The sequence below is a fragment of the Glycine soja genome, chromosome 4, assembly GCF_004193775.1.
Source record: "Glycine soja cultivar W05 chromosome 4, ASM419377v2, whole genome shotgun sequence".
In the NCBI taxonomy this organism is placed as follows: domain Eukaryota; kingdom Viridiplantae; phylum Streptophyta; class Magnoliopsida; order Fabales; family Fabaceae; genus Glycine; species Glycine soja.
In genome coordinates, this window is record NC_041005.1 from 35,379,194 (window position 1) to 35,401,223 (window position 22,030).

General features: G+C 34.2%; 1 protein-coding gene across 3 annotated transcripts; it reads left to right on the forward strand.

Moving 5' to 3' along the window:
- The first annotated feature begins 10,293 nt into the window (after positions 1 to 10,293).
- LOC114409620 lies at positions 10,294 to 16,349 on the forward strand. Of its 3 annotated transcripts, none has more exons than XR_003666142.1 (6): positions 10,294 to 10,468; positions 12,374 to 12,696; positions 13,667 to 14,006; positions 14,153 to 14,212; positions 14,399 to 14,479; positions 15,835 to 16,349. XR_003666142.1 is itself a non-coding variant. In XM_028373132.1 (2 exons), the coding sequence occupies exons 1-2, from the start codon at positions 10,459 to 10,461 to the stop codon at positions 11,895 to 11,897; spliced, it is 636 nt and encodes a 211-aa protein (XP_028228933.1). In that variant the 5' UTR covers positions 10,294 to 10,458; the 3' UTR covers positions 11,898 to 12,360. The 3 variants fall into 3 exon arrangements, 1 of the variants encoding a protein (XP_028228933.1); XR_003666143.1 differs by having other exon boundaries at positions 13,904 to 14,006; XM_028373132.1 differs by lacking the exons at positions 12,374 to 12,696; positions 13,667 to 14,006; positions 14,153 to 14,212; positions 14,399 to 14,479; positions 15,835 to 16,349 and adding an exon at positions 11,272 to 12,360.
- Positions 16,350 to 22,030: the final 5,681 nt, after the last annotated feature.

Consider the following 22,030-nt stretch of genomic DNA (forward strand, 5'->3'; position numbering starts at 1 on the left):
GTTGATCATGGAATTGAAAGTAAAGTTCCAATTAGCGTCATATGGGGGAAAACACAGGTTACGGAGCTATGAAAGATGACTTTCTATCAATGTATCCTAGGAAGAGCATTACTCAATTTCATATCTTAGAGGAGTTTCTGTTTAATTCAATTTGAATAATTTGTTCTAATATTTAAATACTTATTTTACTTATATATATTATTTGAATTTATTTATTATTTATTTTATAATATACTGGAAGTATATTTTTTTTGTAGGATGGTACATTCATTGTGCATGTAAATGTAATCGGTTAGTATCAGAGAATTCTGGGATATATTTTTGTCCAAGTTGTCAAGCCAATGTTGTTGATACAACTCATAGGTATTATATTAATTAATTTTAATCTAATTTAATATATATATATATATATATATATATATATATATATATATATATATATATACATTTATTAATGAATCTAATTATCATTCTAATGTATAATCATTTGTTTAACTTTATTAAGGTACAAGTTGAAAGTGGAAGTGTTTGATGGCTTTGATATAGTTGCATTTGTTCTATTTGACACGGATTATGTTAAATATTGGATGTTTCTTGTACTGATTTATTAAATGGGAAAGAGATTTGAATATGTTGTCCATTTGATATATTATTTTATGATAATATTTGTATAGTTGACTTAGTCTAACCTTTGTCTAGCATGCTAGCTGAAAAAGAATCAAACTATGCCTTTCGATTTGATGACTCTTTCAAAGTTAAAAGGATTTTCCTTGACTCTGAAATTATAAGATCATTTAAGTCAGAAGGATTAATATCAACACCAAAAAATATTTTAAAAATAATTTATGTGTGTTATGTTATCCTTATGTCATCATTAATTTATTATTTTTTAGATTAAATTATTTATCATTTTTTTCATCAGTCCAAATTTTCCAATCGATTTGATGCCATTGATCAACATGAGCTGGATTCAAACGTCAAGTCTGACACCATTATAGATGATATTGTATCTCTTGAAGAGGATGATGTTGTGAAACAAAATTCTGGGAAATCTAAATTAGATATTGATATCAATAAAAGTGTCCACACTGTGAATGTAGACAATCCACCACGTGAACTAATTAATAAAAAGTGTAAGAGCGTATGCGGAAATTGTAATTTGAATTGTCTCGACGAGGATTAATTGAACTGTAAGAAACATTTGAGGTTTAAGGCTGTTAAGCTTGAAAAGTAACGAGGTATATGTTTAAGGGAAACTATATCTTGGTATCGTCACATGTATCAGTACATTTATGTTTGTGTTAAGCTATTGTCCTTCTTCTAGTTTGTTTCATGGTTTTAAGTATTCAAGAAGGTTGTATAACCATTTGTATTCTATGTATTGGTATGCATAGTTTATCAGTTAACTTATACCAGTAGAAATAATTATCTTAATTGTTTTTTTGTTGAAGGGTGTCATTTCGATATTTGTAGTTGGAATAAATCTATTTATGAAATTGTGTTCAATTTTTTGTTTGTGCATATAGATTTCAACGTGTTACTATTTGTTTTTTTTCAAACATATATGTTTACGCTATGCAAGCCCTCAAGTGTCTAAAACACTCAATAAACTACACTGTCTATATTTCCAAGCTCCAAAAATTTTGATATGGAATATGATGACTCTTCTGGCGGGTGCAATAGAATGTGGTGAGATTTCGATTTTAATTAATCATCAACCAACCGATCCTTCTACTAGTTTAGAAGAAATTTAAACTCTAGATAGAGAATGAGAGGGGTACAGGGAAGATCATTGGATCATGCAAATATACTCACTATAATCCCTAACATAAAAACAATTAAGCAACATTTACTATCATATTCATAATTTTCTCGATCGGTATCTCAAAGGCGATCACTCGTTTCAATTTTTAATTTATTCTAGATTACCTTCTAAATATATAATTATATTTTCGAATTTTTATATCATAAATCTGATCCAGCCCAATATTAGAACCTTTAATTAACTAATATTCATTATGTTCTAACGTTAACATTATCTATCATAATTATTATTCATAAAAGTGATGTCGAACATTGATCATTTTATATCAGGATTCAGGAGCCTGCCAGTGTCACTATTTGGAATGATATATTCTTAAATAAACTAATTCAAAATGACGGAGATTCAAAAGGAGAAAAAACAGATACAAAATGATTAAATTGGGTGACTTAACGATTAAGCAGTAAATCACAAAATAAATTTCGACCAAATTATGGTACATTGTTATTAAAAAGGGAGAATGTAAGGGTATGTATGCTAATAAGACAGAGGAATGGAAATAGGATTAGAATCTAAAAAGTTATGGTTGAATATGTTGAACTGTTTTTATGTTCTTGGTATGAATGAGGTGTGGCCTACGTTAATCTCTCTTGTCTTTAGCACCAATCTATCTCTTTTTTTTTTTTTTGCCTATCTCCTTATAAATAGGAAAGACATATATAGAGAACGGCAATAAAGACAGCCCAATAAAAAACGTTAAGAATTCAATTGCATGCTATTATTGCACCCTTCAACTTTTACTTGCCTGTTCATTATTTTTATTTTTCTCTACCTTTATCTCTTATTACGACTTCAAGTTTTCTGTGATAATTCTTGTGTGTTCCTCCTTCTGCTACATCAGTTTAACCAACATTTTGCTCTGGCCAAAACCTCATGACATCTTAAGTTTTATTGGATATCTTGCTTGCATGTTTGTCTTATATTGAAAGTAAAAATAGTAAGAATTAAATGTTGTTGATGACTTTTGTGTCGGTGAAACAAAATATGATTCGTAAACTGCTATATTGGAGATGTCGTTAATGTATAATTTTAATTGTTCATGATTGTCTCATACTCTTTCAATGTTATGGTAGTTCATCGACAAATTTGTTACTGAGCGACGTTCGTTTGTTATGTGTTGCTATGTGTGATGTCACTTCATATTATAGAAATTATTTAATAGGTCACTGAAGGCCTCTATATTGTAGCACATAACACTTCAACATCAAAGTCACCTACATATTGAATAAAGACGGTATATCACAAAATTAACCTTAGACATTTATATTACAAATTTTTTTATAAGGTCTTTTTCAATCCACTTGGACTTTATATTATAAGCCCAAACAAGATATCTAGCACACCATTAATCCTCAATCTTTGGTGATAAGTCTTGTCAAACAAAGATTGTTTTTGAACATTCCATTTGTAACATTTCAATTTTTGTAATCTAGATTAAAAAGGATTGTTATTTATAAATAAATAGAGCTTTAGGAAAATGATGAGATTTTATAAATAAATAAATAAGGAGATATAATTATTAATTAAAATAATGATTTGAGAGAAAATAAAAAGGGTATTTCATTTATTTGTTTGATAGAAAATAAGATAGAGTTTGTTTTTATAAAATAAATAAATATAGAGAAAATAATAGGCTGAGTACCCTAGGTATAAATAGTTATGTTAAGTCAAGTGACTCTTTTTGGCCTCATTTTCGTTTTTCCCCTTCTCCTCTCCAAAACTCTTTCTTTTTCCCGCAGCCCATCCAACCTGTCTCAGAAAAATGACGATCTCAGACTCGTTTACCGTTGGATTGTCTTGAAATTTGAGTACCACGTTCAAAACCCAATTTTGAACATTCTCACCGTTGGGAATTTCAACATCATATCTGAGCTTAGAGGAAAACACTTCGCATTGTAGCATTTTAATTTTCCGCAGAAACCCAAAACTGTCTCGTTAAAACTACGATCCCAGTTTCGTTAACCGTTGGATTTTCATGAAATTTGGATATTTTGTTCTAAATTCAATTGCACACACTTCCACCGTTGGGATTTTGAGATAATATTCGTGGAGGGAGAAAAAGGAATCGCATGAAGACAGTACAAGTGAAGGTTTCAATTTCTTCTCCGTCTCTCTGACGTTTGGGAATTCTATCGGAGCAGTCGGAGGAATAACTGAAGGAATCTTAGGGAACCGCTAGAGATGTTACTATCGCTGGCTGAAGACACGTGAGTCCGCTCAGAGGTAAGGGATGAGTTTATCGCAATTGGGGGTTAGAATAAACATGTGTACGGATCCTTAGAGAACTAAATTTGGGTTTATTTTGGGATGTTTATTGAATTATATTTTTCCCTTTATGATTATAAATACAATATTATTGTGTTCTAGGTACCAATTGATGTCCAGATGAGAATTGATTGATAAACTTGAGTGCTCTTGATGTCTTTGTGTTTAACCCATGATTTTGATTAATTGATTTTGATACAATTGTGAAAAACTATTTCAGAGGTTTTACACCCCATGTTGTGATAAAATCTTTTGTATAAATTGTTATGTTTAGGTTATGAAATGATGATTCAAACTGTGCGTATGTGATAAATTGAACATGTGACGGATGATGAAATACATGTGTATTGAGATGAGATGTATGTATTGAGTTGTGAACTATGAACAGTGCAATTGCACAATTGTAAGACCATTTAAGGGCGACGAGTATTGTGATGGGATCCACTGTGGGAACCCGACGAGTTAAAATAATTTTGAAAACAATTGAGTAAATGTGTGTATTGCATAGTTCATAAGTAAAGTGTATATGATTCATGAGGTGTGATAACATGTTAAATTGAGATTATACCATGGTGATTGGGATTAAGTGTATGTGATAAATTGAGTATGTATATGATTGAGATATATATGTGCATTGAGGTGTTGTGTGCATTGAGTTGTGAACTATGAATTGTACAATCACACGACCATAAGTCCCTTTTAAGGCGACGAGTTAATGCTAAGTCCCTTTTAGGGTGACGAGTTAATGCTAAGTCCCTTTTAGGGCGACGAGTTGATGCTAAGTCCCTTTTTGGGCGACGAGTTGATGCTAAGTCCCTTTTTGGGCGACGAGTTAATGTTAAGTCCCTTTAAGGGCGACGAGTTAATGATAAGACCCTTAAAGGGCGACGAGTTAAAATTATTTTGAGAACAATTGAGGAGTCGTGTGTTTTGTACAGTTCATAGATAGAGTCTGTGTGCTAAAATGTTTTCTGGGTTGGACCTGAATCAGGAGGGAGAGACCTTGACGAACTCTTCGGAGTGTAGGCCTTGGGGGTCACACGGTTTGAGTGCTCCTTTAAGCCTATGTTGATCCCATATGGTTGGAGCATTCTCGCAAAACACTGTGACCCTGACTGGTCTCCCTATGATATTACCTAGTGAGAGTGACTTGACTTACTATTGTGTGGTTTGTCTTGTCATGTACTCCTAGGCGCCCGACGAGGTTTTTCACTGACATGGTACCACATTGCATATAGGCTTGAGTCTTAGCATAACTGTTGCATACGCTTGCTAATTGTTTATTATGAAATTGATGTGTTATTATGTCTTGATCGGAGTGTGTAATTCCTGTGTATTGTGATTGATGATTGAAAGGTGTGATTGATGGATGAAAAGTGTGATTGATGAATGACAAAGTGATGAAATAATGTGAGATATGCTAAGTAAATTGTATTTGGCTACTATATGTTGTGTTGTTTCTCTCTAGTAGTTAGAAATGTGATAACTCACTCCCGGTTTGCTGTTTGTGTTTGGATCCTGTGATGATCTTGAAATTTGTGTTCGGGGGAGCAGATGAATAGGTGGATGACTATGCAGAACCTCATGCTAGAGGACACGAGAACACCACGCTCTGATAGGATGTGACATTAGGATATAGGTTTTATATTTATTGTATGAAACTTAGATGACCTTCTTTGAGCCGAGATGACTTTATTATTTATTTGGACAAATTTGAATATGATGTAGAAGAAAATGAATGTGAGCCTTTTACCCATTTGAAAGGCTTGTATTTAAAAATACTTTTAATTAATATTTGAATTTTTATTCCTTTATTAATATATATGTGAGGGGTAGAGGGTGTCACACCATTGTTCACATGGAAAACTTATATGATGATTATTCCGGTCAAATAATGATTGTCTTTGAACATTTCATTATTCACATGAAAAATCACACTATTTATAATCACCACATGTTTACTATTGCAAGCATGTAATTATTCTGTCAAATTGTGTCTTCCTTTGGGCCGAGCACAAGAGCACAATTCACATGAATAATTTCATGCAACATCCATGTAAATTCAACCAAATAAATTTACGCAATAGAGGTTACTTTGGCAACATGTTGTTTCAATCAATTTAACCAAAAATACAAGACAATTTAATACAATAAATGGAAGGTCTTAAAATTAGACAAATTTTCTTAAAATTACATAATTTAACCAAAAGAATCCTTTAAAGATACTAGAGAAAAGGTTTCTTTATGGTCAATGTCTTCCTTTTGAGTAAAGCCTTTAGCAACTAGACGAGTCTTATATCTCTCGATATTACCCTTTGAATCCTTCTTGATTTCAAATATCCATTTATAACCAATAGGTTTCACACTTTCAGGCAATTCGACTAGATTCCAAAATTCATTGTCATTCATAGACTTCATCTTATCCTTCATGGCATCAATCCAATTTTGAGAGTTAGAACTGTATATAGCTTGACAGAAGTTGATTGGATCATCCTCTATTAAACAAACACCATCCTTATGTTCTTGGAGAAATATAATATAATCATTTGAGATTGCACTTCTCCTCTCTCTAATGGATCTCCTTAATGACACTTCTTGAGGTTGTTGAGGTTGCTTTAAAGGTATTTGAGGGAGAACCTCATTGTTGTCTTGTTCTGGAACAATGTCAATAGTTTGAACATTGTCTTCTATTACTGGAGTTGTGTCTTGAACAGTAATAGGTATAAGGACTTGATCACTATAAATAACAGGTTCTTCCTCAAAGACAACATTCCTTATGTTCTCTTCCTTCCCAAACTCAACTTCCTCAAGAAATCTCGCATTTCCCGTCTCGAAAAAAGATCTTAAGGTGGGATTGTAAAATTTATAGCCCAGAGAACATTCAGCATAGCCAACAAAATAGCAACTAATTATTCTTGAGTCCAACTTTCTTTCATATGGCCTATAAGGTTGTGCCTCAGCTGGACAACCCCAAATGTGCAAATGTTTAATGCTTGGCCTTTCCAAGAAGTTGTAGGAAAAGGACCACAAATGAAATATTGTTGTCCATTTCAAGAAGGTGTAGGAAAAGAACCACAAATGTCTGTATGCACTAGTTCCAAGACGTCTTTAGCTCTTTCGGCACCTAATTTCCTTATGTTTGTTCATTTTCCCTTTATGCATTCAATACAGACCTCAAAGTCTGATAAATCCAAAGGGTCAAGAATTTCATCCAACACAAGTCTCTGAATTCTTTGTTTAAAGATATGGCCCAAACGCTTATGCCATAAGGTGGCTGAATTCTCATTCAATTTTTCATTTTGTACCATGTGAACTTATTTACAGTATTTCATTATAGGAACTAACAACATCAAGCATGTAAAGATTATCAATTAAAGAACCAGAACCAACCATATTTGAATTTTGGTAGAGACTAACTTTATTATTTTCAAATGAACAAGAAAATCCAAATTTGTCCAAACTAGAAATAGAAATCAAATTCTGTCTAAAAGACGGTACAACAAAAGTCCCAAACAAATCCGAATAAAATCCAATTTTTAAATGTAATCTAAAAGTTCCAATAGCTTTCACAACAACCTTCTTGCTATCACCCACAAAGATGAATCTTTCATCATCACTTGGTGGTCGGCTCCACAGGCAACCCTTCATAGTCATACTTATGTGAGTAGTAGCACCAGAATCTACCCACCAAGTATCTTTAGGTACAAAAACCAAATTAACTTCTGAACAAACTACAGTAAGAAATTTATCTTTCTTCACACGCCATGCATCATACTTGGGACACTCTTTCTTCATGTGTCCCAACCTCTTGCAGAAGTAACAGGAAAATTCCTCATCCTTATTTTGTTTCTTTTGCTGAGAAGTCCCTTCCGTAGCACCCTTAGTCTTCTTCCTTTTCTTAATCTGAAAGGTCAAAGTCAAGTGAGCACTTTCAGTCCTATCTCTTTGCAGCCTCTCCTCTTCTTGCACACAGTGATATATAAGCTCATTGAGGGACCATTTGTCCTTCTGAGTGTTATAGCTCACTTTGAATTGCCCAAAGTGTACAGGAAGCGAGATCAAAACCAAGTACACGAGCAGGTCTTCACCAAGCTCTAACTTAAGTGACTTGAGTTTTGATGCGAGATTGGACATCTCCATAATGTACTCCTTTATGTTCCCTTTGCCTTTATACTTCATAGAGATGAGTTCAGCCAAAAGGTTACTCGTCTCCACCTTTTCATTTTGGCAAAGTATTGCTCAATTTCCTCAAGGAATTTCTTTGCACTTTGACCCTCAGAAATAAAGCCTCGAAACGCCTCTGGAATAAAGCACTTCATGATCATAAGGCACATTTGGTTGGACCGATCCTATTTCTCAATTTTTACCTCATTAGAGGTTTCCAGAGTGAAAATGGGTCATTCCATCCTCAGTGCCAAGTCCAAATCCATACAGTCAAGAACAATTTCTACGGCTTCCTTCTAGACCTTAATATTTGTCTCATTCAGCATTGGGATAGAATTCCCTTAGGCAGTAACATTTGCAACACCGATAATATTAACTAAATGGAGAACAAAAATAACATGTTCACAAATAATCAAGCAAGTCATATAAAATATATATAACAAGACATGCAAATATTTCCCATAACAGACCCATCACAAGATACCTAGCACAACATTAATTCTAATCTTTGGACAGAGAAATTAATTTGTAATTGATACTCTCAACGCAATGATCAAATATTGACAATTAGTTTTGACAAATAATAGCCTTTCTTTGGACCGACTATTATTCTCACGAAAAAAATCTTAATAATTGTCACATATTTATCATCGTGGGTATGTTATTATTTGGCCAAATTGTGTCTTCTTTTGAGCCGAATACAATTCGCATAAATAATTCCATACTAACATCCATACAATTTAATTAAATCAATTTAGACAATAGAGGTTACTTTGGCAACATAATGGTTCAACCAATTTAATTAAAATTACTAGACACACAATTAAATGGAAAGGATATGTAATGGTTAAATTTGCATCCAGTTGTGATATCAGTAAATGTTTGAATAACAACATCATGATAAACTAATTACGCACCCAAAACAAACATACCATGGTACCATCACAAATTATACTAACCTCATGAATGTCATAAATTATCAGTTTATCACCATTTCATAAAAAAATAGTTGGCCAAAAAAATAATAAATTATTTATATAGGACTAAAGACCATTGTCTTATTATTGATTCATATAAACAAAAAATATATATTTATGAAATTATGTCACGTACTAAATGCCAATGCCAGATACGTAGAACCTTTATCCCAAATAGAATAATATTCCATTAAACACGACACAAAAAAAAAATTATACAACCTCGTAAATCGAATGCAGAGGTCTTTTATTAATTCTAAGGAGGAGAAAAACTTTATGGCCATAACACATAAATTTAGGGGTTTTACAATTTTATTGATCAAAATAATTTCTCCCCAAAATAAAATTAGGATTCATATAACAAAAAAAAAAGATCCAGATATAATACATATCAAACAACAGTTTTAAATCCTAATAATCTAACAGTAATGGTGACTTTGATACCATTTGTTGGTAATTTTCAATAAACCTTATAAAATACCAAATGAGCACCAAAACACATTACATCAGATTATCAAGAGGTTTTAAGGAATACCTGGATTCATAGAGCTTGATTAACATGCAGCGAAATCTTATAGTGGTCGCGAACAACTGATTTAATGACCTTCCTCAACCAAATCACCTTCTTCCTTATGGGACATTCGTTTTCTCTTCAGATGGGGAGGAATTGAGGACCATAACCATGCCTTATGTTTTAAACCTATTAGGGTTCCCATTATCCCCTAATGGGTCACACTGATTTTCGCTCATTAAGCCCATATCAATTTTTCTAGCAGTCTAATGGGCTCACTTAAATAAATCACTTTATATTAAACCAATTTAGATGTAAATAATTAATATAAATATTATAATATAATATGTAGTCCATATTAATTAATTAAAAATTATAAAATTCCTAACATAAACAAGTACCTACTATACACTACTAAATATAAAAAGTTTTTTATGACAGGTGAACAAGGACGGTTCTATCAAAGCTATCGTTAACAAATAACCAGTGACATTTTTGTAGATAAGTGTACACGTTAATGACAATTTTGGGTAAAATTGTCTTAAAATCATTCAATAAGAAGATGGTTTTCATCAAAATCGTTGTTGTAGACTGGACAAGTTTAAAGCCAAATGGAGGTGGAGCCCCTGAGCCATAGTCACTGAAGAAGCTAAGCTTTAAGTCTATGAAGCGCTTTCTTGATCTCTTCTCTCCCATTCACTTACACCTCACTCCTCCTGATGCCGAAAGGTTTTACTTCTTTTCCCTTTTCCTCACTCTTTCTCACACACCAACCAACATTGATTGATGCTTCTAATTTTCTCTCACTAGCCACAAGATTAGATACTGAATCTCAAATTCCTAATCTATATAAAGCTTGTGAGTTTTGTTTAGTTTTGAATTAGTAGTACTCATGTTGCCATTGGATTTTTCTCCTATTCGGCATCCCTGATGATTTATGCGACAAGGTTTCTAAATACCCTAATTTTTCAATATTGTGGTTGAAAACAACGAGAGGAGGGTGCTGGAGTTGGTTAACTGGGATCCACTTCTAGCAGTGAATGCCTTAGAGAAAGAGTTTGTTGTTGACGAGGATTCCGTGAAGAGAAAGTTTAGGTTTTTGGTGAAGTATGGGAAGGATTTTGGATTTGGAATTGGATGATAGTAGGAAGCTTAATTTGCTCAGCGCGCTTCCTTTGGTGTCTCCGTATTCAGAAATCTAGAAAAGTAATTTTTATCTCCTAATTAATGAACTTATATAAGAAATTATGCCTCTAAATTTAGTTTCCTCTCCTTATTATTCAGTCTGGCATTAATAATTGTTCTAAGATGATTATTCAACATCAAAGTCATCAAGCATTTATCCTTCTGATTTACGCATTAGGGAATTCAACAATCCTCACTACAACAATGAAAACCGTGAAAGTAGTCCTGATAGTAAGTTGTTTCTTCCATTTGTTAATAGTAAGTAGGCTGATAGAAATTAATAGTTAGTACCATTCAAGAGTAGAACCGCAACATATTTAGTCATTTGATAACTTTTGGTTGTACAGAACACCCTGATGAATGTTGCAAAGAAATTCAAAGTGTTAAATTGGAAGAATCAAGTAGAGATGACCTTGAATATGCTGATCCATCAGTAAGTGACAATGGGGTGTTGGCATTAACATTGTATGGAGAGGAAAATGTAGTAAGTCAGGAGATACCGACCCCTGTGAATGAAGATAGGGAGGAGAGACAGAACCAATTAACATATGGTGTGTTGGAGCAGAGACTCGATGATTCACAATTGAGTAATGATTTTCCTTTGACTATGTCAGAGACAGTGTCAAATTGTAGGAATATTAAATTAATAAGGAGCTGGAGTTGTAGGGAATATTACATGATTGGTTCTCCTGAGAAAGCGGGAGCAATGCATAGGACTCCGGCCAGTAGTTTTAAAAAATGCTTCCCTAGAAGACCAGATGGATTGCAGAGAAAGTTCCTTCCATTAACTTATGGTTCTTCCACAAAATTTCCAATGAATGGCTCTCCATCTTCTATTGGAAGCCCTTTTATGGATGAGTTAAGAACCAACAACATGAGATCATATGCTAATGAAGATGTTTCTAGCCTCCAAACTTTTGTTGCTGGGATGAAGGAAATGGTAAAACTTGAGTATTTTTTCAGGTGCAAATGAATCATTTCAAATCTTTTCTTATTTCTCAAAATTTAAGCTAAAAAAATTACACATTTATTATTTTTTCTTCTTTGAACTAACTGAAATTGTTCACATGCTTCTTCCATTACGCAATATTAACCAGTTACCAATGCAACTATGAATTATGTTTTATTAAAGTGTTTATTGCTTCATAAGTAGGTAGCTTTACTCTGGTCATTGTTGTTATTAATTCCTTTTCAATATTTATTGTGTGAAATTGTTGCTTGTCATTAGCAAATATAGGAAGAATATTGAACCTCTACTGTATCAAGATATTCATATTGATACTTGTAACAGCCATTGATAATAAGTTCACACAATCATATTTGTTGCAGCTATTACTTCATTTTCTATTCGTGTAACGATTCATTCGATGCTTAAAAGTTTCATTTGAAAAGTCGTTGTTAATCTTGAACGTCGATGTTTTTAACTAAATTCTAGTTTCTGAATTGTAGGATCAACAAGCAGAGACAACAACTTTTAGATTTGAAAATAATATGAAAGATGTATGTAGGTGTGGGATCAATGTTAGAGGCACCTGAATCTCCTGTAGAATGGCCTACGCAATTCAAGCAACAACAAACAGAAATAGTGGAATTGTGGCGAGCCTACAATGTATCATTGTTTCATAGGACTTACTTCTTTCTTTTGTTTAGAGGTGATCCAACTGACTCCATTTACATGGGGGTGGAGCTTAGAAGATTATCTTTCCTCAAAGAAACATTTGCCTGTGGAAATCAGTCCATGAACGACACTCACACCTCACATTAGCTTCAAGGTTCTCTCTTGTTTCTGTCACATGAGCATTTGATATACATCTTCCTCATGGACACTTCATCAATTATGTGTGGTAATTAAATTACGTATATTTATCAATATGAACTGTATATATACTTTCATATGATTACACATGCTGACATGCATGTCCTTTCCATAAAGTTTTTAAATTTTTAATTCAATCTTTTAGAATGATTTTAAAAATGTGTATAGTCATATGATTTAAATATTTTTAATTGTTTTTTTATATAAAAGGGTAATTTTGAGGCGAAGCAATCATATATAAATGTAGTTTCTTATATGCTGAATTAAATTTGAGTATAAAATTATATGAACATAGTAATGTAATTTATATTCGTTTTTAAAAGCTAAATTAAAATTTAAATATAAATCAAGTTATGTGTGCATTGCACACTTTAGAAATAGTCACATTACTGTTTAGTATATAAAACAAGTTAAGTAATACGGTCATACAGAGTATTATTTTATAACTAATTCTTTTATATACGAAATAAAATTGACTAGGCCTTTAATATTTGAACACGTGAGTATTTTTTTTTTTTAGTGTGCCTGAACATTTGAACACGTTTCTTCTAAAGTGGAAATGATTCTATAATGATTAGTAGATAATAATGTATTTATGCTTAAATTATATAAATATAAATTGAAAAAATAGACGGATCAATTTTGGCCCAGCCAGGCCAAGAAGTACATAGCCCGTAGGAGATTCAGGTCGGGTTGGGCCAGCCCATTTGACAGCTTTCACGCACAATAAGCTCTATATCATCCTATTAAGGTCACATTAGGTTACTAAGTAATCTTTTTTTGTCTGGAAAGGTAGAAAAAGTGGTAATTGGTTTGATTTATATTCATTATCTTGTTTTTCTCTTAAAGACAAGTCAATTACCTCATGACAAGACTTGTGCTCTCATCAACCAGAATAAGTTAATATGGGCACCTTTTTTTTCCAGATACATTGAAATTGTGAAGGAAAAAGGATTGGAGATATGTCAACCAGCGCTTGACCCAAATTTGATAGAGATACATCATAGAATTATAGTTAGAGCAAGGACTAAAAAAGTTCTTGGGTGACTTATCATTAGATGCTATTGATATATACTTGTTAATTAATTTCATCTTAAATCTGGTTTTGTTCTTACTTTTCTACACCACCGTATGCTTCAATATTGACCCATCAACTCTCACAGGAAAGCACACCTCTCATTGTGAGGATAGGAAATAATCCTGGCTGCCCCTGTGGTGGTACTCATGTTATTAAAATTTATCTTCTTACTCTCCAAGCCTTAAATGGTAATTATTTTTAATTAACTCCACCTTTGCATATTGATTTAGAATATACTATTATGAGAGTGATTTATTCATCTAGTGTGCTCTTTTTAACAAAAATCACGCATTTTTCTGTTTCTCCTAACTGTCTGTGGAAACTTATTTGATAGGATAACAGTGAAGATGCAGTTAACATGGCTAAGGTGTTGGCATTGAAGGAAGGACTCATGGTAATCTTCAAAAGACAATTTTGTAAACTTCAACAATGAATGCATGAGAAATTTCAAGATTCATTAGTTTAACCATGGGTTTCACCCTAGGATTCACATATGATTCCATAGTATCTAACAAAGACTATTCATAAATTGGTAATTAAATTCTAAATTTGCAATTATTTTTATTTCTAATTTTTCCAGGTAGGGATATCAACTGGAGCTAACATAGTTGGAGCACTCAGATTGGCTCAGCTGCCTGAGAACAAAGGCAAACTTATTGTGGTAAGAACAATTTTCTTTAGAAACAACATCAAGCTAATTGACACGATGGCCGCTTGTTTTGATCCTATTTTATCTACTAGTGTGTGGTTATGTTCTGAATTTTTTCTTGCTAATTATGAAATATAAATTTTAAAAAATATTTTTATTAAAATTGTAAAATATATGATTGGTTTAGTTTTTTGTTTTTTTTAACTTACAAGATTTTCTTGATAATTATAAATATATTATATTTACTAATAGAAAATACAAAAGATTGTATTTTTGTTTTGTGAGCTTGCTGGTGTGATTTAAAAGTTGGGATGTGTTAAGAGTTAATTGAGAAGAATACACTAGCATGTTAGGCAACAAGCTTTACAAAATGTTAAGAACAATTATGCACCTAAAGCTTTGGACACGAGGTATCTAAGTTGTTAAGGGATATCAGGTAACTGTTATCGAGGTATCTAAAGCTTTGCACCTAAAGCTTTGATGAGGTCACTACTTGCAAGAGCATTCTAGAGAAGGTTGGACTTAAGGGATATCAGGTAACTGTTATCAGGTAACTGCTAAAACAATATCAGGGATTATGATGAGAAAATTACTAGAGAAGCGCAAGCACGTATGATATGATTAATCTTATGTATTATACCATATAATGTTATTCTTGTAAGACGGTTCTAAAGGATACAACAACAGTTCTAAAGGGTTTACATAAATGGTTTTCAACCGTTTTAGAAGCTTATGTCTTGGAAAGTACTTTTCCACGACTATTATTTGACTGTCTTTGTATAGCCATAGGTCTACGATGGTTTTAAATCTAAACCGTCTTATAATAGGTTTTGAAAAAAAAAATACGTATGTCTAAGACAATTTTCAGGAAAATCATATTAGAAATTGGACATTCTAAAATGGTTTTAATCCAAAATCGTCCTAGATACACATTTTTTTAAAAACCTATTTTAAGACGGTCTGTGATGAGGACATGACCAAGAGCAAGGGCAAGGATCCACTTGAAGGACTTGGAGGACCTATGACAAGGGCTAGAGCAAGGAAAGCAAAGGAAGCTCTTCAACAAGTGTTGTCCATACTATTTAAATACAAGCCCAAGTTTCAAGGAAAAAAGTTCAAGGTTGTGAGTTGTATCATGCCCAAATGGAGGAGGACTAAATGGTGTCACTTTCGTCTCAATTTTAGAGTGTTTAGTGTTAGTTGGTTAATACGAATAACTTTTGTGTAAAAAAGCTGTGTAAATTGTATTCAACTCTTCCCATTTACAATTCTTTTGTAGTATTGTAAGTACTTTTTGGTAAATTTAGGTAATAAGTACTTAGTATCCCACTTTTGTGTATTTAATAACATTTCCATTTCAATTTCAGGTAAAATAAGCAAGTTTGGTGAAGTTTGATTTTTGCAATTCGTTGAGCCATCCTCCTCTGGCTAAGCACATGATTCGCTGGACGCAGCATGATTGACTGAGCGCATAGAAGAACCTGGAAGAAGATGACCTGTACAGGTGCGCTGAGCAAGAGTCAAACTCGCTAAGCGTATCGCTTGAACCTCCAGGCTAAGCGAAGAAGAGGCACACTAAGCCAAATGTCACTTAATTTGGCTAAGCGAACCAGAATGTGGCTGAGCGAATGACTAAAAATCAGCAACACTATTTAAAGCCTAAAATCAGAAATGGAAGGGAGTTCTCAATTTTTGGCGTTTTCTCTGTTCTTGGAAGCATTCATCTGAGTGGCTGAGTGGTGGAGAGAACTTTTGGTGTGAAGATCTTGAGGGACAACAGAGATTGAAGAGGAAGTTATCATGCAGAGTATTGAATGAGAGTTTAAGTGATTGTGAGGTTTCTAGAGGTGAAGGAGACATCCTCACCACTTGTACTTCCCAATCTTTCATTTCTCTTTTTCATTTTTGTAAGAGAAGCTTCTCAGCTATGGAGAGCTAAATCCTCAGTTGGTTCTTCCTACGGGGTACTTGATTTTAGTATGCTTTTGCCTTGATCACGTAGATGCATGCTTAGTTAGGGTCATTCAACATTGGGAAATGGTTTGATCCTTAGAACTTGATAGGATGGGGTTAGTTTATCGTATTTTCACAAGGGATTGGGGTACGGTAACCTAGTTATTGGTATGTATGTCTTAATGCAGTTTTGGTCAAGTTTAGTCCAACAAGAGAGATCTGAGGACAACACTGGATTAGGATTAGGCTAACATGCACGAGACATTGGGGTTTAGTAGTACAAGAGACAACATAGAACACAGGAACGTTGTTAGGTAGGGAACATCTTTAGTAGCATCAGTCGCCCAGTAAGAAGACCAACACGTTGACCATCTGCCTTCGCACCCACCACTGCTCACCTTTTTATTTACCTTCGATTAGTTTGTTTACACAAGTGTCCATACTACACATAAACCTTTTACAACAAGACGCTTATTTACTGAACCACAGTTTTACCAAGTAAAACAGGTTCCCCGAGAGTTCAATACTCGGTTCTTACTGTTTTATACTACTTGCGCGATCCTGTGCATTTGCCAACCGTCGAACAAGTTTTTGGCGCCGTTGCCGGGGAACTTCTTTCTATTTGGAAAGTTTAGCTCAGTTCTTTAAGTGTCTATTTATTATTCTTTGATTATTTGTGAATACTTGTTCGATCTATATTTGTTTTCTTTTTGAATTGGATAACTATTGTTTCTATCAGTATTTTGTATGCATAGATCTCCTGCAGGTAGTTTAGCTCATCTGGAAGAATAAGCTCAATCTTTTGATTCAACATCATGCAGATTATTATTTCTGTTCCACCAATAACTTGTGATTTTTGCCGAAGGGAGCATTACCAGGATAATTGTTATATGTACTCCACAAATAACTCTAGGTGGAGACAGGAGTTAACTCCCTATAATCAGTATGAAGAGGAAAGAGCCCCCGATCTTGACATTGTTTTTGCAGAATTCATGGCATATCATGCTAGTTGTAAAGCTAATCATAATGCAATACAAAAGCAGGAGATTCAATGTGCCAATTTTTTTTTTTTGAAGATTATCAAGGGGAACCAGAATCACAATTCTTCTATCAAAATGAAGCGAAAAGGAGTTTCAATCTGGAGATTTTGTTCATGCAATTCAAGGATACAATTGGATCTATTCAACGGGCATTTAAAAGTGCAGAAATTCAGGTTGGTAAGCTGGTAGAAGAAGTGACTCAAGCTATGAGCAGAAGAGAGGAAGAAATTGTAAAGGTTGACACTCAAGAGGAGAGCCCTGTGAATGAGCATGATTTAGAAGAAGAAGATGAGGAGAAAGCGCAACAATGAGAATAGTGCTTACAAACACACACTCAACAAGAAGATAATTTCCAAGTTAACACATGTTCTCATCAACTGACTATCAAAGAAGAAAGGCATGACGACCATGAGGATTCAATCATTCTAGGACAACCTTGTCTACCATTTGCTAGTTGTGTTTTAGACATGGGTAAAGGTAAATTGGAACTGGATGTAGAGGATCAAAAGATCTCCTTTGACTTAATTGAAGCAATAAAACACCCAGATGACAGTGAAGATTGGTATGAAGCAGAAATATCGGAGCAGGAGATGGAATTAACAACGTCAGCCATGGTATTACAGACACCCGGGGAGAGAATTTGAATATGTGACAAAATGTCTAGTCAATGAAGATGGAGGAAGAATGCTAGCTTGTATTGAAGAGCTGGGGGATCCAGACGATGGATCTATTGGTCATGTGATGTTTGAAGAATTGGAAAACAATAGACCAAAAGAAAAGCCCATAATAGAATTAAAGACCCTTCTAGTGCATCTAAAGTATGTATTCTTGGAGGACAATGAGACCAAACCTGTTGTAATTAGCAGCTCCTTGCAGAAGAAAAAAGAGGATCGACTGGTACAGATTCTGAAAAGTCGCAAAGCCGCTATTGGTTGGCACATCTCTGATTTAAAAAGAATCAGTCCTTCATATTGTATGCAAAAACTTAATATGGAAGTTGATTACAAGCCAGTGAGACAACCTCAAAGAAGGATGAATCCAATAATGAAAGAAGAAGTAAGAAAGGAAGTGCTCAAATTGCTAGAGGCAGGGTTCATTTACCCAATCTCGGATAGTTCATGGGTTAGTCCTATTCAAGTTGTTCCGAAAAAGGGAGGTATGACAGTGATAAAGAATGATAGAGATGAGCTAATTCCTACAAGAACTGTTACTGGGTGGAGGATGTGTATTGATTACAGGAAGCTAAATGAAGCCACCAGGAAAGACCATTACCCGCTTCCCTTCATGGATCAAATGCTTGAGAGACTTGCAGGGCAATCTTTATACTGTTTCTTAGATGGATACTCGGGCTACAATCAAATTGCAGTGGATCCTCAGGACCAAGAAAAGACATCTTTCACATGTCCTTTTGGTGTATTTGTTTATCGCCTCATGCCGTTCGGTTTATGTAATGCCCCAGCTACTTTCCAGAGATGTATGATGGCAATTTTTGCTGACATGGTAGAGAAATGTATTGAAGTTTTTATGGATGATTTCTCTGTCTTTGGTGCATCTTTTGAAAATTGCCTAGCAAACTTAGAGAAAGTGTTACAACATTGTGAAGAATCTAATTTGGTGCTCAACTGGGAAAAATGTCACTTTATGGTTCAATAAGGTATCATGCTGGGACACAAGATTTCTAGAAGAGGAATTGAGGTGGATAAAGCAAAGATTGAGGTTATTGATAAACTTCCACCTCCAGTTAATGTTAAAGGCATGCGGAGTTTTTTGGGTCATGCTGGATTCTATCGGCGATTCATTAAAGACTTTTCCAAAATTGCTAAACCACTAAGTAATCTGCTGAACAAGGATGTTGTGTTTGTGTTTGATGATGAATGTTTAGAAGCCTTTAATACCCTTAAAGCCAAGTTGGTCTCTACTCCTGTGATCACAACACCAGATTGGGGACAAGAGTTTGAATTAATGTGTGATACAAGTGATTATGCAGTAGGTGTTGTGCCGGGACAGTGAAAGGGCAAAATTTTTCATATCATTTACTATGCCAGCAAGGTCTTGAATGATGCTCAGATCAATTATGCCACCACTGAGAAAGAATTGCTGGCAATTGTTTATGCACTTGAGAAATTCAGATCTTATTTGGTGGGGTCAAAGATAGTAATTTACACTAATCATGCAGCAATTAAATATTTGTTGCGCAAAGATGATTCCAAACCATGACTTATCATATGGATATTGTTACTTCAAGAATTTGATTTAGTCATCAAGGACAAGAAGGGATCTGAAAATGTGGTAGCAGACCACCTATCCAGATTAGTCAATGAGGAGGTCACTTTAAAGGAGGCTGAAATAAAAGATGAATTTCCTGATGAATTTTTGTTTTTGATTGCAAAGAGACCATGGTTTGTTGACATGGCAAATTTTAAGGCATCTAGGATCATTCCCAAAGACCTCACTTGGCAGCAGCAGAAGAAATTTTTCCATGACGCACAATTTTATATATGGGATGATCCACACTTGTTCAAGGTAGGTGCAGATAATCTCCTCAGAAGATGTGTGACAAGTGAGGAAGCCAAGGGTATATTGTGGCACTATCATAATTCACCATGTGGAAGGCATTATGGTGGAGACAAAACAACGGCTAAGGTCTTACAGTCAGGATTTTTCTGGCAACCACTCTTCAAAGATGCCCATCACCATGTCTTGAAGTGTGATCAATGCCAAAGAATGGGGGGAATTTCCCAGAGGAATGAAATGCCTCTTCAAAACATTATGGAAGTTGAAGTTTTTGATTGTTGGGGTATTGATTTCGTGGGTCCTTTCCCTTCACCTGCAGGTAATGAGTACATTTTGGTTGCTGTTGATTACGTGTCTAAATGGGTGGAAGTTGTGGCCACTCCAAGAAATGATGCTAAGGCTGTGGTAAAGTTTATAAAGAAAATTGTTTTTGCTCGATTTGGGGTGCCTTGGATTTTGATTAGTGATGGTGGTTCGTATTTTTGTAATGCTCAGCTTCAAAATGTAGAAGCAAATGTCTTTGGTGTTTTGATGATGATTTGATGCAAATGGCCTTTTCAAGTTTAAATTCAATACAATGATTCAAGAATAGAGGCCACAACATCAAGATGATCACTAGTATTTTAGGAAGGGAATTCCTAATTGATATAGCAAAAGGTTTGGCCAAGTAATTTAAGTTAAAAAGTGTTTTTCAAGAGATTTACTCTCTGGTAATCGATTACCAGAGGATGTAATCGATTACCAGTGGCCAAAAATGATTTGCAACAGCTACTAAATATTTGAATTCAAATTTTAGACTGTGTAATCGATTACACAATATTGGTAATCGATTACCAGCAGTTAATAAACGTTTTAATTCAAATTTTAAAAGCTGTAATCGATTACACAAATCCTGTAATCGATTACCAGAGGAGATTTTCAGAAAATAACTTCCAAGAGTCACATCTATTCAAATGGTTTATGAATGGCCATCAAAGTTCTATTTATATGTGACTTGGAAACACGAATTGTGAGAGAGTTTTCATTGCCCAAAAAGTTTTATCCTCTCAAAAGATTAAGATAGTTTTTCTGAATTGAAATGTCTTATCCTCTCAAAGATTCCTTGGTCAAACACTTGCATATTCAATAAGGAATTGTGATTGATCATCATTGTACAATCTATCTCTTTCAAGAGAGATTTCTTCTTCTCCTCTTCTTACTTCTGAAAAGGGATTAAGAGACCGAGGGTCTCTTGTTGTAAAAGAATTTTGAACACAAAGGAAGGATTGTCCTTGTGTGTTCAGAACTTGTAAAAGGATTTTACAAGAGAGTGGAAAATCTCAAATGGGTTGCTTGAGGACTGGACGTAGGCACAGGAAGTGGCCGAACCAGTATAAATCAAGTTTGCATTTCTCTCTTCCCTTAAACTTCTTTTATTTATTGCTATTTATCTTTGGCTTGAAACAAGTTTTATTTTGAATTGTCTTTTGAGAAATTCATGTTAAGGGTGCATTGTTAATCTAAAAAGAGAGAGTGAAATTTTAATTGGGGAATAGTTCTTGTTATCTTAATTCAACCCCCCTTTCTTAAGATAACTGAGGCCATCACACTAACACAAAAGGTGTTGAGTCAATATCATGTGAATCATAAGGTAGCATCACCCTATCACCCTCAAACTAATGGCCAAGCTGAAGTATCCAACAGAGAATTAAAGAAGATATTAGAGAAAACAGTGACGTCAACCAGAAAAGATTGGTCAATCAAATTAGAAGATGCACTATGGGCTTACAGAACAAGACCCCAATTGACTTATCTCTTTTTCAACTGGTGTATGGGAAATCGTGTCATTTACCAGTTGAAATGGAACACAAAGCATATTGAGCTCTGAAATTCCTAAATTTTGATGAGAAGGCATCTAGGGAGCAAAGGAAGATTCAACTTTTGGAATTAGAAGAAATGCGACTAACAACGTATGAATCTTCAAAAATCTACAAAGAAAGAGTCAAAGCCTATCACGATAAAAAGCTGTTGAAGAGAGATCTTAAACCAGGACAACAAGTACTACTTTTTAATTCAA